Below are 12,957 nucleotides of genomic sequence, written 5' to 3'. Positions count from 1 at the left end.
AGAATGTCTTTAGAATCACAAGAAGCAATTCTACGAGATTGCATGTGATCACTACAGGTACCACGCCCCTTCAAGACCTCTAGAACCGAATCGGCATTATCGTGCACCTCTCGAGGAGAGTCTGCTCTTCATCAAACGCGATTAGAAGTGCTGATAATGTGATGAGTCTGGAACTGTCTTGCACGCCGACACCAACCACGTACAGAATAAAAAGACGGTGAATGCATAGGTTATTGTAAAAGCTCCTGGGTGGTATTTTGCAAGTGAATATCAAGACTCTCAAGCAAAAGATTCCATCATTGCAGAAGTACCGGGTGCAAGAAGTTGCAGTAGACTTTGAGTGTTGACCCATTTGTCCCAGTAATGTATTTTTGGCTCAAAAACGAGGGCCAACCGTCATTCTGACAAAGGAAATATTGGCTACAAAATGACTGAGCCTAATTTATCTCACAATAATCATAACACTGTGCTTTTACCTCCTTCCTTACATTTATGCTGTCAACTATACACTATTAACATCTATGAATTAGCTATAATTTCTCACCCTCTGGCGCTAAAACCACGCACGTTTCCAGTTGGCAATTCACAGAGTTACTGCATCACCATCAGCGCACCTCTTCTCCGCTTCCTCTCGTCGCCCACACGCCCCATTCGCGCTGCAACCCACGTGGCCTTCTCCGCCGCCGTCTTGCACACATTCCAAGCCCCTTGGCGCCGTCCAACACCCAGTGAAAGCTGCAAAAAAGTACTTATGGACGGGGACACACCTACGGACTTCCTGCAGGACCTCGATTTGTGGCTGCTACAGGGCGGCGCACAGTCTCCCACATTGCATAATCACAGTCTGCACCCCTCATCTTTGAACGCCGGTATTCCGAGCCTCGAGGCTGCATTATTGACGCCACCAGCCCGAGTATCAGGCGCAGCCAAGTCAGGCTCAGCCGAGAGCTTCGCAGCGTCGCTCACGGACGATTCGCTGCCCTGGGCGGCACTGCAAACAGTTTCTCCCGTGGATAGTGCCTCGGTCTCACTGCCGTCGCCTACTCCGAGGCCCCCGACGCCTCAGGGGGCAGCAAACGCCACAGAAACCCAAACTACCAGGGCCAGAAAGGGAAGACCTCCGTCGACGACGGAGCCGAGTAAGAAGAAGGGGAAGACCAACAAAAGCACCAGTCAGAGACAGAAAGAAGAGCTCGCGTACTTGCGAGAGAAGGCTGAGGAGCTGGAGGCAGATCTTACGACGCTGAAGCAGCGCAATCGAGAGGAGCTGGAGAGGCAGCAGAGAGAACAGGAGCAGAAGGAATTTGCAGGGGGTGATGTCTCTACTGCCATGGTGACGAGAGACTTGAATGAGATGATACAGCCGCCTCAGCAGGAGGTGTCGCTCTGGGAACGGATTGCAAAGAGGCAGAGAGAGGAGAAGGGCAACGCGGAGGTGGAAAATGTTAAACTGCGTGAGATGGTGCAGAGTCAGATGCGACTTGTGAAGAGCTTCGAGAGGTTGCTACGCAAACGACGGGTATGTTTTTACTGTTGTCGAAGCACGTGTGTAACTTGAGTTAACGATTCGTTCTCGCTGTGTGGACGTGCAGATTTGGGACCAGCTACAGGAAAGCAGCAACCAGGACGAAGGGGACAGTCGGAATGCGGATGAGGTGCTTGAAGATATGTTACGTGACGTGGACTCTCGGTACCCGCTGGTTGACATGGTTTTGAACGAGCATGGTTTGGGGGAATCAGACCCCGAAGTGGATATTAGCGGCGATGCGAATATGAAATACTCACCTACGGATGGCATGTATCTCGAGCACAAGGAGAAGAAATTTATGCCATTCGACTATAAGTTCTTGAACGAGGTTGTGTGGCGATCGTCTGGAGAGGGGAAGCTCAAGCTTGAAGACAGCCAGGTAACAGTCCTCAAGAACACCGACGAGTTGCTGTACACCAGGACTAATCTCCCATTACCTCGAAAAGGGTCAAGCTTGAATGAGAGCAAGGACATGGGGAGCACTGTGATCCTTACGGTCTTGAAGCGATTTGTCGAGCGGAATCGGATGGTGTACGTATGGCTCAGCACCACAAGGGTGGACAATTCGGGGGATAATGGCACCTCTCCTGTGCTTGTTGTTCAAAAAGGGTACGGCGTAATGGGAACAGCAACGCTGCCTGATGGTTCTCCTGGGTGTGCCATCCGCACTTACACGACTTCGATGCCTACGCTTTCGAACGTACCTTCTGAATTGGGCGCTAAACAGCAGCAAGCGAAGCACCGCGAAGTTGGTCTTCTCACTGAGATGGTCTTTGCAGCATACCAGCAGAGCCGTCGGAGTATCAACCAGACTATTGAAAACCTTATCTTGGATGAAATGATGGCGAAGAATGCGTCGACCCCCGCGACATCAACAGCAGATACGGACGTCAGCAGCACGTAGTCGCCCGATCAATTTCGACGGAGTACATGCACAAATCTCCAGTGCTCTTCGCTCACTGCGCTGTGCCTGGATCATCATCAGTCTAATACAACTGGACGGGTGGCACATAATCGCAGGAGACGAGACGTTTGCTCTCTACATTGTGGGTGATTGAAGTGGCCGCTGGATAGGGCACGGATGTTTTGATCGGATGCTTGGTATTACCCGACATCAAATACATCATGGAGACCAAGCGCTGCGAAAGGTGATACGTCGAAGTATATTTACAGAAAATAATTTTGCAGACGACGAAGCTCTGTGGGTTTGCGTAGCTTTTCATTAACATTGGGGGCGACGATGGTCGGTCCCTCCAAGACCAGGACGGAGATATCTACTCACATGCCGATCTGCTCTTACTACGTGATCACCACGACAACCAGACGAAGTGGCTCATCATCACTGGTCAAAGAGAAGATGATTGCTGCTCAACTCCACGGTGGAAATGGCAAGCAATCTCGTGCTTGCTGAATCCGGCGGCGACTTCACTGAAAGAAAATACTTGACGAGATGTACATGTGCATGTATTGGCGTCATTAGGAAGGAACATTCGGAAGATGAGCCCCGAAGTCAGATGCAGCACACGATACTCTTGTCATCGCTGCAGAGCAAAGACTTTACCAGATAGGGGAGGCCTGCACAACTCACGAGTGCTGAAAATATTTGTTGCGGGAGGATCCTGCACTCACAAGGCAATTGATGAGCGAACGTGAACTTTCCAATACTCGAGTCGGCTACGACACGCGTGCTCTATTAATGCCGCCCGTCCGATGAGATTCTGGCCGGCTTCACACGAGATTAGCGCATTGAGTGGCTCGTGCATTGCATGATCCCCAGGTGAAAAACTCGGAAGGAAGGCGTTCGCCATGCTGAGACCAACTTCAAGAATCGCCCCGAAGTCGAAGGCTGGCAAAGTGTGGTGGGTTTTACCTCTCGGCAGAGCGTTCCAGACACATGTTGGAACAAAGTGATGTCAAACTTGAATCCGGCTTATACAGTGATGGGCGTCTTGGAGAGCCACCTGATGATATCAGTTTAGACGGGTCTCGTATTGTGATAGGACAACCGCCCTTGCGCAAGCAGTCATGTTTCAATAACTAATAAATTTGTGATGGCAGGTAATCAAATATAAAGTGGCTCTCCAAGACGCCCATCACTGTACGTGTTAAACCAATATGTTTCCGATCCAAGCAAGTACATGTACTGTGGTACTGTACAGTAGCCAGCCTTTTCGGACGGACGAGTACGATGGTGGTTTTCGGCAGACTGCACACTCCCAGCATGTAAGCGACAAGCTGCGTGCTGGAGACAACGACACCGATTTGCTTGGCTACTGGTCGAATCTTACCAGTGCCTGGAGGCATTCGTAAGGGAAACCGCAATGCACATCGCGAAGTTAGGCTTCCTCCCCCAATAGCATTAGCGTTCAAGGTACTGAGTCTTTCAGTTCTCAGGCTCGCAACGATAAAGCGCAACAGCTTGCCAAGAACCGAGTCTCAGACAATCAGCTCTCGAGCGGTTGTACAGCGGATACAACGATACAACTAGGCGAGGAGGATGCAACTTCAGATGTGTTTACCTGATGTCCGTATATCGCGTCGACTACAGGCGTGGGTCCATTATAATCAATCATGTTCCGCTGAAGGTTTTTTACTCGCTGCCGACGACTGTCGCAGTGCTGGATCTGACTAAATTCTCGTCTTCGGTCTTTCTGATTTGAGGTCGAAGCACTTGCCAGTGTCGGACAAATAGCGCTCGTTACATGCCGCTGTAGTACACGTGATGCACATGTATAAGCACGGATCAGAGAGCTCGTCCCCCCCCCCCCCCCCCCCAGTCGCCCGAGGCTGACCACAGCATTGATGGCGCGCAGCAATTCGACGCTGCTCCTCCCAGCGAAGTTCGCCATTGTTCGTGGGGAACGGGGACCCAAGCAGCAGATTTGCTTGACCAAGTCAAGCCCAGCTTGACACGGCTCCGGGTGGCTGGTGGGTTCGTATGACCGTCTTACTCTACGTGTCGTTACGCCGCCGCCACCAGGTGGCTAACAGGACCTTCTTGCAAGTTGCAACGCTGCCTGCGCGTCTTACGCCGTCGGTACATGTACTGTACTCGCGTTTCCTTTGCTCAAAACCATCTTACTTCAGTACCAGTCGATCCCGCGAGCACGGGAGATTTCGATCATCCGGGGCGGACAGTTGGGGGGGGGGGGGGGGGGTTCCGTATGGGGAAATCCTTCGGTGCGTTATAACCTGAGACCAGTCCACCCCAATGAAGAGGCTGGGCACGCAGCATCCCCAGTGGGTCGCATCGTCATGTGCCTCTATCCCCGCCCTTTCGACCTTCGACAGCTCGGGTCTGACCAACAAAAAGGCTGCATCCTCCATCTGCCGCTCTCGCCCAAATCGCGAGGATTATTTGTTTATGGTATGCAACAATCGCAATCGTGCGCAACGAGCGAGCTCCAGGTGGATAGTGCTGCCTCGTCGAAGGCCCAAGATGGTTTTCAATAATTTTCAGCATGCTGTGAAAGTGAGATCGGGATGAAGCCACGTCCAGTGAAACGTTTCTCGAGGTGCGTTCACCTAACATTTAGCACGGAGTCTGAGCTTGGCCGACATCGAGTGATCCAAGCCACGGCTTTCCACTTCTGATCGGCTTGTTGAAAGCCCGCTGGCGTTTTACAGCAACACCGCATCGCCTCCTCTCTCTACGTACTCGAACCACAATGGGGCTTAGAGCACTGTGTCTGTCAATGGATGCTGGGACGACAAAACACACCAATCGATTAACTATCTGTTCGACTGCGTGTTCATTCTACCCTCTTGTCCGGTGTCGTCGTTCTCGAACGCGAAACACGGCTAACGCTATAATAAATATGTTGCTTATCTTCGCTTATAATCTTCGACTAGCCAGCTATATTTCGGGACTGGTTCGTGAAAAAGATGCTCGCCCACCCGCCAACAGAGCAAATGCTCCTAATACTCACTGATGTTTCTGGTAAGTGCGGTCGTTTCACAAGTGGAGAGCTGGAAACCAGACTCACAAAAGCAGAGCTCGCTCGATTCTCACCAAGCCATAGACACTCGAAATTCGAGTCGAATGGCACAACCGAACGCTCAGTGATCGACGGTCTCTTTTCACACCATCTTCAAGGATGGGGGTGAGATCGCAGCGCAATGGGCGACTCGCATAGATGCCAACCACCTGGGTCCGTGCATAGGTTTCCTTCGAGCCCTTTCTCGGTGGCGACATGTGGCTGCTTGTGTTCTCAGAGCTCCCCGCCACTCACCAGTAAACTTGCGACGCTGGATTTCCGCCTCTCAGTCTGAAATTCGCCGTGTGCTACTCACCTCGGTCTGGTCCATCTACGACATGCTTTCCACTTTGTCGAGTGACAGCAACGACCTCGTCTCGCTCTTCACCGGCAACGATCACGGCCACTCTTCCCGATTTCCCGCTCGCCTCGACAACAGCGCGACTTCCAGCTCGGACGCGATGAGTCCGGCCAGCACCGAGCTTTCGGACGATTCCTCGCTTACCACTGATGACCTCGTCGTCCTCAGTGATCTGTTCGGGTTCGTGACCCCCGGGTCAAGCTCCTCGACCGGAGCCCAAGGTACCAGTCGCCCACGTAGCCGCAAGCGTCCTCGGGTCACGAATACTGCATCGGAAGATGCCACCGCCTTGCCCAAGTCGCAGCAGCAGCGGCAGAAGCAAGAGATCGCATTCCTGAAGAGCCAAGTCGTGGAACTACAAGCCACAGTCGAGGAGCTGCATGCGAGAAAGCTCGAGCGAGAGCGCGAGGCGCTGGAGCGAAGAGCTCAACTGAACGAACGCAACAGTTTTGACAACGACTCGCCGGTTAACGAGTGGGGTATCGCGGAGTGTCAAGCCGCAGCGGTGCAGCAACTCGCAGAGCAGAACGAGATGCTGCACAGTCAAGTGGCAACGCACCTTGGCCAGCTCAAGCAACTCGAGCAGATTGCAAGGACGCGATACTTGGCCAACGCTTTCCCCGAGCAAAAGCAACTATCAGATCAATACTACGACAACTACAGGTAGATGCCTAGAATGTCAACCAATATAGTTCCTACTTATTCGCTATTCCACTCGATCGTATGGCGTGCGTACTGCACTTGCCTTAAAAGCACTCGCCCCATCAAGCAAGGAGCATGCCAGCGAGACCCTTTGTCTTCGGGGAGGGGGGGATCTTCCACCAGTGGGGAACGACGACATCTCACAGCGTAGAGGCGATCTGACGTTTGTTTCCCGCGTATTCTTGCTTCGTGAGACCAGGCGCTGCGATGCTGGTGGTCTACACCTGATGAGTCCTATTGGCCGTGCCACCTGGGGTGAGTCCAACAAGGTGTCGTCGGAAGTCACGAAAGGGGAACTTTTGTGAGGTGACACGGTTCTCCAGATAGAACGTGATCAATCGTCGGAAGGCGACGGTTGATAGTTATGGTGAAGCCTTGGATCCCGTCGAGGCAGAAGCCGAAGACGGAAGTATCCAGTTCCTCTACTGCAGGGACGGCACGTATCGGCACACGGGCATTGAGAACTTCGAGGTTCGGTAGTAATTTACTCGCTTCGTTGCGTCAGAGGCTCGTGCGGAGGTCGAAACCTCCTGCAATCACAGCGTCGCAAGCTCCTGATCCTTCACCAGCGCAAACCACAGCGCCACTGACACTTTCGAGTTGGGGCTTTACACAACCGACAGCTCCCAAGCCCCCACCGGGCTCAAGTGATGAAGAGAGTGACGAATCTGAAGAGGAAGACGAACTTCAAGATGGAGTTGAAGCTGAACTAGGTCACGGTGGGGTTGTATCCCCCAAGGAGCGCAAGAAGAAGAAAAAGTCGAGCAAGAGACCGAGTTTCGGTGTCAATCGGTGGGTGCCCAAGCTGCTGAACCCCGTGGAAAAGCACCGCGACCGAGTGCACCGGAAGAAGAAAAAACACCTATTAGCACGCCCGAAAGGACCTCCAGTCCTATTCACCGACTCGAGACTGCCGTACATCAAGCTGCTAGCTCGAGTTCTCGCGTTTCTGGATCCTCTTGAGCCTGCACGAGTGATTGCGTACATGAACAAGTCGACTGCTATCGGTGTGAAGGCATTCTACGACCTCTACTGCCCTCCACCACGACCTCGGAGATATCTCGTCAATCGATTGCTAGAGAATCGCCAGAGTGTGTTCCCTGGTAAAGTGATGGGGTTACTGTCAATCGCTGATCGAGTGCGTGCTAGTGGAAGCTGTGGGTCTTTCTACGAGGCATCCAACTCGATGCCTCTTGAGTTTAACGGTGTACGCGCCTCTGCAGCGTTTCTTTCTTGCTACAAATTCCCTCGAACCAGTCGGATCCACAAACGCTTCAGCAAGACTCCAGCGTTGCTGTTCAATAGCTCAAACGCAGAGGATGTGGTGAATATTGTTCAGATGCTGGAGCGTGGAGGAGATGGCGAAGATGGCGATGCAGATGATGATGATACGGACTGTTTTGCAGCTGTGCGGGAGATTTCACTCCGAAAAGTGAATGGAATGAGTACTTCAAAGGGGAAATACTTCGACCAGCTTCTCCAGACGCTCTTCATGGGACACGTTAGTTCTCGTCTACACGTTCTCGAATTGATCGGTATATTTTTTTATGGTATCCACATATTTTATGGTATCCATGAGGGTTTACTGACACAACACTCGCTACGTTTGCAGGCTTGAGGCTAGCGGATCTGCAGTTTAAACATCTTACCAGGCTTTGGCGAGACGCACATTTCCCCAGTCTACGGCGTCTGAGTATGGCTGATAACGCGTTCAGCAGTCGTTTTGTGCGGGATTTGGGTTGGAGCTTTGAGAACGAGAGATTTCTGAAGCTACAAGCAATCGACGTGTCCAGTACGTGAAAATTACGCTTGATGCGAAGTACCAGTTGACCTCTTAGCGCTATTTCGTATTTGTTGGGGATTCGTAGACACCGAGATGACCAACCAAGACCTCCAACGCTTTATTGCGTATGTATCGACAACACCAGCGCTCCAGATCCTCACGCTTTCGCACAATGTGTGCTCCTTTGCTACAGTCCACATGCTGTGCCAGCAGATTCAGTCGAGAGTTTTACGTGCCCTCAGAGAGCTTCACTGCGTAGCAATCACCGCTGATGCAGCAGCTATAGGCCATCTGCTGCAAGTCTTCCAAATTACGCCTCCTTGTTGTCCAGATCTCCACGTTCTCGACGTCAGTGGAAACCCCCTCAGCAATCCCAAAGCAGCGACCCAATTAGCTCGAGTCTTCACTTCAAACGCTCAGCTGTCGTCGGGACTGAGGACTCTCAACATTTCAAGTACCTGACACCTCTTTCCTCGGTCCATATTGTCTGAATGATACGCTAACAACGAGTGTGGCGTGTGTTCTACCATTCTAGGTATGCAGCTCGGCGACGACGGTCTTCAGACAGTCGCTGCAGCTCTTTCACAAAGTAAAGTGACACAAATCCAGCACTTGGACATCTCAGACAATGGGATCCGGTCGTCCATCGACACTTTCGTTCGTGCTCTAGCAGCAGGCAAGCTGCCACATCTCCAATCACTGGCAATTGCTGGTAAGCCAATGTTTCCCGAGATATTGTTGACCCAGCGACTGATTCGGACTGTAAACAGACAATGAGTTAGGTCCACTCGAATTTGAAGCACTGAGCACTACATTGGCTGCCAAGTGCTGTCCCCGGCTACAGATTCTTGATCTATCAGGTAGGTGGAACGTGCATATCCTTATCAGTGCTTGCTTTGGTGCTCAGGTTTTCGTGTTTGCCTAGCAAACTTTGCCCGCGGAGAGGGTATCGCGCGCTTCTGTCCGTTCTTGCTCTCGCCTCCTGCTCAATACCTTTGGTCGCTTGACTTGAGCAGTACGTACCCATTCATGTGCTCTTTGGTGCGAGCATGCAGTTTGACTAACATTCGTTGCTTCAGACAATGAGATTCCACATCGTGGACTGCTTCGGTTGACCGAGACGTTGGCTCGAGGCAACTGCGTCCAGCTGCATGAGCTCAACTTGTCACGCAATGCCGAGCTGAAAGCTATTGCGCCGTTCTTGAAACTCATTCGAGGCGAGGGATTACCGTCGCTCACTGTGCTGCAAGTGGGTTATGCCCAGAGTCGCTCCGAGGGCCATGATCTGGTTCAGGATGCACTGGGACGCCGAAGTGTTGAGGAGCTCGTACGTCTGCTCTATCACATCTGCTTTTTGCCTCTAAACATTACAGCTGACAATCGATTGTGCAGAGGCGACTGAAGCAGCTTGGATTCGAAGGGAGACTGGCTGCTAGTCAGCTTGAAAATGATGCGAAAGCTGAACGAGACCAAATCCGCTGTCGGAAACAGACCCAAAGACTGCGGGAAGTCTACGACCACCTCGAAAATGAAGCGGACCGTGCCTTGCGTCGTCGCAAGCAGGTAAAGAAGTCCTCTCAGTTGCTTATTCATCAAGAAATCACGCGCCAAAAGCAAGAGCGCGCACACGCACGGCTCTGCAGACAGCTCGACCTTGATGTTCATGCAGCCTAAAATGCAGAAGCTATTGAGCATTGTGAGGATCCCAAGCCAAATAAAAAAAACACCACCACGGCTTTGGAGCTTGCCTCTCCAACTTGCCAATACGGAAATCTGCTGAATTTCACAGAAGGTCGACAATGACGGAGAATACAAATCAGTCAGCGCGACAGATACACTTCAAGGCAACTTTCCTCGCTTGCATTTACAAAGTACACAAAACTCCCGGTGCAGCCAACCCTCATTTCCTCTTGAACCTCCTGTAAACATCACTCTGACGCTGGTGGGCTGACCAACTTCTCCGCCAATTTCAGCAGAACGTTCGTCTGTGCAGCCATCATCTCCAGCTGCTTCTCAGCAGTCTGTCGCTGCTGTTCAAATCTCTGCTCCTCCAACTTGACGCGTCGTTCCTCGAGCTTCATCCTCCTCTCCTCCAGCTCCAGCTCCCGTTGACGCAGCAGCACCCTCGGGTCGTTCAGCAAAAGAGTTAAGTCCTGTCCCGCCATGGGAGCTTCCGGTCTGTTGGTCTCCGTCACATCGAACCCACTAAACTCGCTATCCCCGTTGCTCGACAGTCTGGCCGCATCTTCCATGGCCAACTGGGCGACAACGGGTCGTCGATCCGCCTCCTTCAATGCCTTGCGTCGATAATGAGCCTCCTCCGTCTACAAGTGCCACAAGAACCTAAGTCAATATTGCAATATAATAGTAACAAACCCTAACTTGATATTCCGTACCAATGCCTTGCATTGAGCCAGCAGTTTCTCCCGCTGGGCGTTCATTTGCGGCGTCCCGGAGCCCCGCAGCTTGTGCAGCTTCTGCGTACCATAGGCCTCGGCCAGCGCCAAGTAGCGGCGCTTACAGGCCCGCCCGTCGTTCGTGGACCAGGGCACGATCCGCTTGAAGGCCGTGGCCACCACGTCCCATGTCTTGGCCATGTCCCCGTGGGAACAGGCCCAGGGCTTGTGGTCGATCACCTCCCGCAGCAACGCAATGTCCGTGACGGTCGTGAAGCGGAAGGCCTTCGCGCGCTTGTCGTGGATGCGTACGCTCCATGGTGTGGAGCTGGAAGACGGCGAGGAAGGCTCGGACTGGGCATCTACGTTCGCCTCTGTTGTCTCCTCCATTCTTCTTGGAGCAGTGAGTTTCAGACCAATAATTGCAATTATTGAATATCAGGCGAAAATAAACGCGTTCCTCTTGATCTTGACAAATGCAGTCATGGAAAGCGAACGAGTGAACTCCAGACATCATTTGGGTTCCAGATGGGCTCAAGCACGCTGGTAGATTTGGTGTTTGTACAGCGAAAATGACAATACGGGTACTTAAGTGTCTGATAGGATGGAGTACAAGTACTGAAGAGGTTGCGTGTAACGCAGCCTTACATGCAACACTGTCCATAGTATGGTGTTTTGCATCGCATCTCTGAGCTAGGCTCCCCAGTCGTGAGTTCATTAAGCTATTAACTTATTAGACCAACACATTGAATGCTCCCGCGAAGACGTGCCGTGCCCACCAGCTCCAAAGGACTCCTTTGAAAGGAGTAAACCAACACAGTTTGGCGTGCAACGTACATGTATTAAAATACCCTCGGCTTAGGACCTTTGGCAGTAATCCTCGTTGAACGAGCGCCAAGGATGGCACGATCACCGCACGCCATCACGAGATAGAAGACGTTTATGCAGGAGCTACGGCCACGGTGCTTATTTGCCTTGGATTGCAGGCAGATCTTGCTTTTTGCTCGAGCATCATCCTGGTCCCGTTTTCAAACCAGACCAAGAAAAAGATTGTATCCAGCCTGGGACACATTCCTTCACAATCACTACCTCGGGACAGCTTGTCCACTGCGCTGTCCTACACGCAGGATCACGGTCTGGAAAGGGAGAGCGAAATCCAAGCTGCACGGATGTGCTCCCAGCCGGAAGTGGCGCTACTGGAGACTGCAACGTGCAAGTGCAGTAAAGTGCAACCGAGAGTCTGCCAGTGACCACTGTGCATTGCAAACAGCAAGCCGACCCTGCTGATGGCCGCCTTGTCCGAGGCTGCTTTCTTATCGCCGACCAACAGGCGGAGGCAAAGCGGCCGCCCCCGCCTGCCGCAGTCTGCTGCCTCCAGGACACAAAGCGTAAGCAAACCCTCGTCGTCATCAAGTCATCGATCGAGCCAGTAGTTATTCAGCCAATCAGAGACCTGCATCGGGATGGGTTCCTCTGTCCTGCGCATTCGGCCCAAATGATTGAATGTCGGAGCGATTAGCTGTAGTGCGCTTTAGCCCAACGCAGTGGTGTCCCGGACAGTGCGAGTCCGTCGTAGCACTATAGGGAAGCGCGCGCGAAACTAGGAGGAACGTCGCACGGCATGGTAGGCAGGTTGGACCGACAATATTTTGTCGCGCAATCAAATGGTCAGTTTGTTGACCATAGAGCAAGTCTTGTAAAGACTACACCATATCAGTTTACAAATCCTGGTTGTTTACAGCACAAACGTCTCTTTATGGTGCAGTCATTGCAGTACGACTACGATAGGCTCTTGCAGGTGAATTATGTGTTATAAAAGGATTTTGTAATACACAATATTACGGTGTCGTCTGGGAAAGGGCGCGGCGCGTCGAAATCATTGGTCGAAATCAAGCGTGTTTAGAGCACGATCGGATTAGACCGCATTTGGCGGTTGGGAAACGAGCCACACGTTTTTCTTGCTCCCCCACCCCCTATACTGCAGCAAGTGCGTTCCATTCTATCTCAAAGGTCTTAGCTTCCCAAACGAGCCTACCTTTCCAAACCAACAACTCATTTCAGCGGGATATTAAACCTCACAGACAGCACTTCTCACCGTACTGTTAACCCAAAATTCCTCAAAAAAGCCGTGATTATTCTTTTCTCGGCCGTGCGGTCGTCGGCATCAACATTCGCCAACGCGCTCCGTGGACAAGACTCCCCACAAGACA

At 52.1% G+C, this 12,957-nt stretch overlaps 2 protein-coding genes across 2 annotated transcripts; one reads left to right on the top strand and one right to left on the bottom strand.

Moving 5' to 3' along the window:
* Positions 1 to 5,843: 5,843 nt before the first annotated feature.
* On the top strand, positions 5,844 to 10,025 carry KRP23_12078 (Protein NLRC5; the record flags this gene model as incomplete). Its single annotated transcript, XM_067882670.1, has 10 exons — positions 5,844 to 6,529; positions 6,931 to 7,039; positions 7,308 to 8,103; positions 8,181 to 8,360; positions 8,437 to 8,805; positions 8,887 to 9,063; positions 9,122 to 9,211; positions 9,277 to 9,366; positions 9,431 to 9,678; positions 9,744 to 10,025. 10 exons carry the CDS (start codon positions 5,844 to 5,846, stop codon positions 10,023 to 10,025), a joined length of 3,027 nt encoding a protein of 1,008 aa, XP_067739686.1.
* Positions 10,026 to 10,279: 254 nt separating this feature from the next.
* On the bottom strand, positions 10,280 to 11,137 carry KRP23_12077 (uncharacterized protein; the record flags this gene model as incomplete). Its single annotated transcript, XM_067882669.1, has 2 exons — positions 10,280 to 10,675; positions 10,748 to 11,137. The coding sequence occupies 2 exons, from the start codon at positions 11,135 to 11,137 to the stop codon at positions 10,280 to 10,282; spliced, it is 786 nt and encodes a 261-aa protein (XP_067739685.1).
* Positions 11,138 to 12,957: the final 1,820 nt, after the last annotated feature.

This window comes from Phytophthora ramorum, assembly GCF_020800215.1.
Source record: "Phytophthora ramorum isolate Pr-102 chromosome Unknown Phyram_PR-102_s0014, whole genome shotgun sequence".
Taxonomy (NCBI): domain Eukaryota; phylum Oomycota; class Peronosporomycetes; order Peronosporales; family Peronosporaceae; genus Phytophthora; species Phytophthora ramorum.
This window is presented reverse-complemented; position numbering and strand designations above follow the sequence as displayed.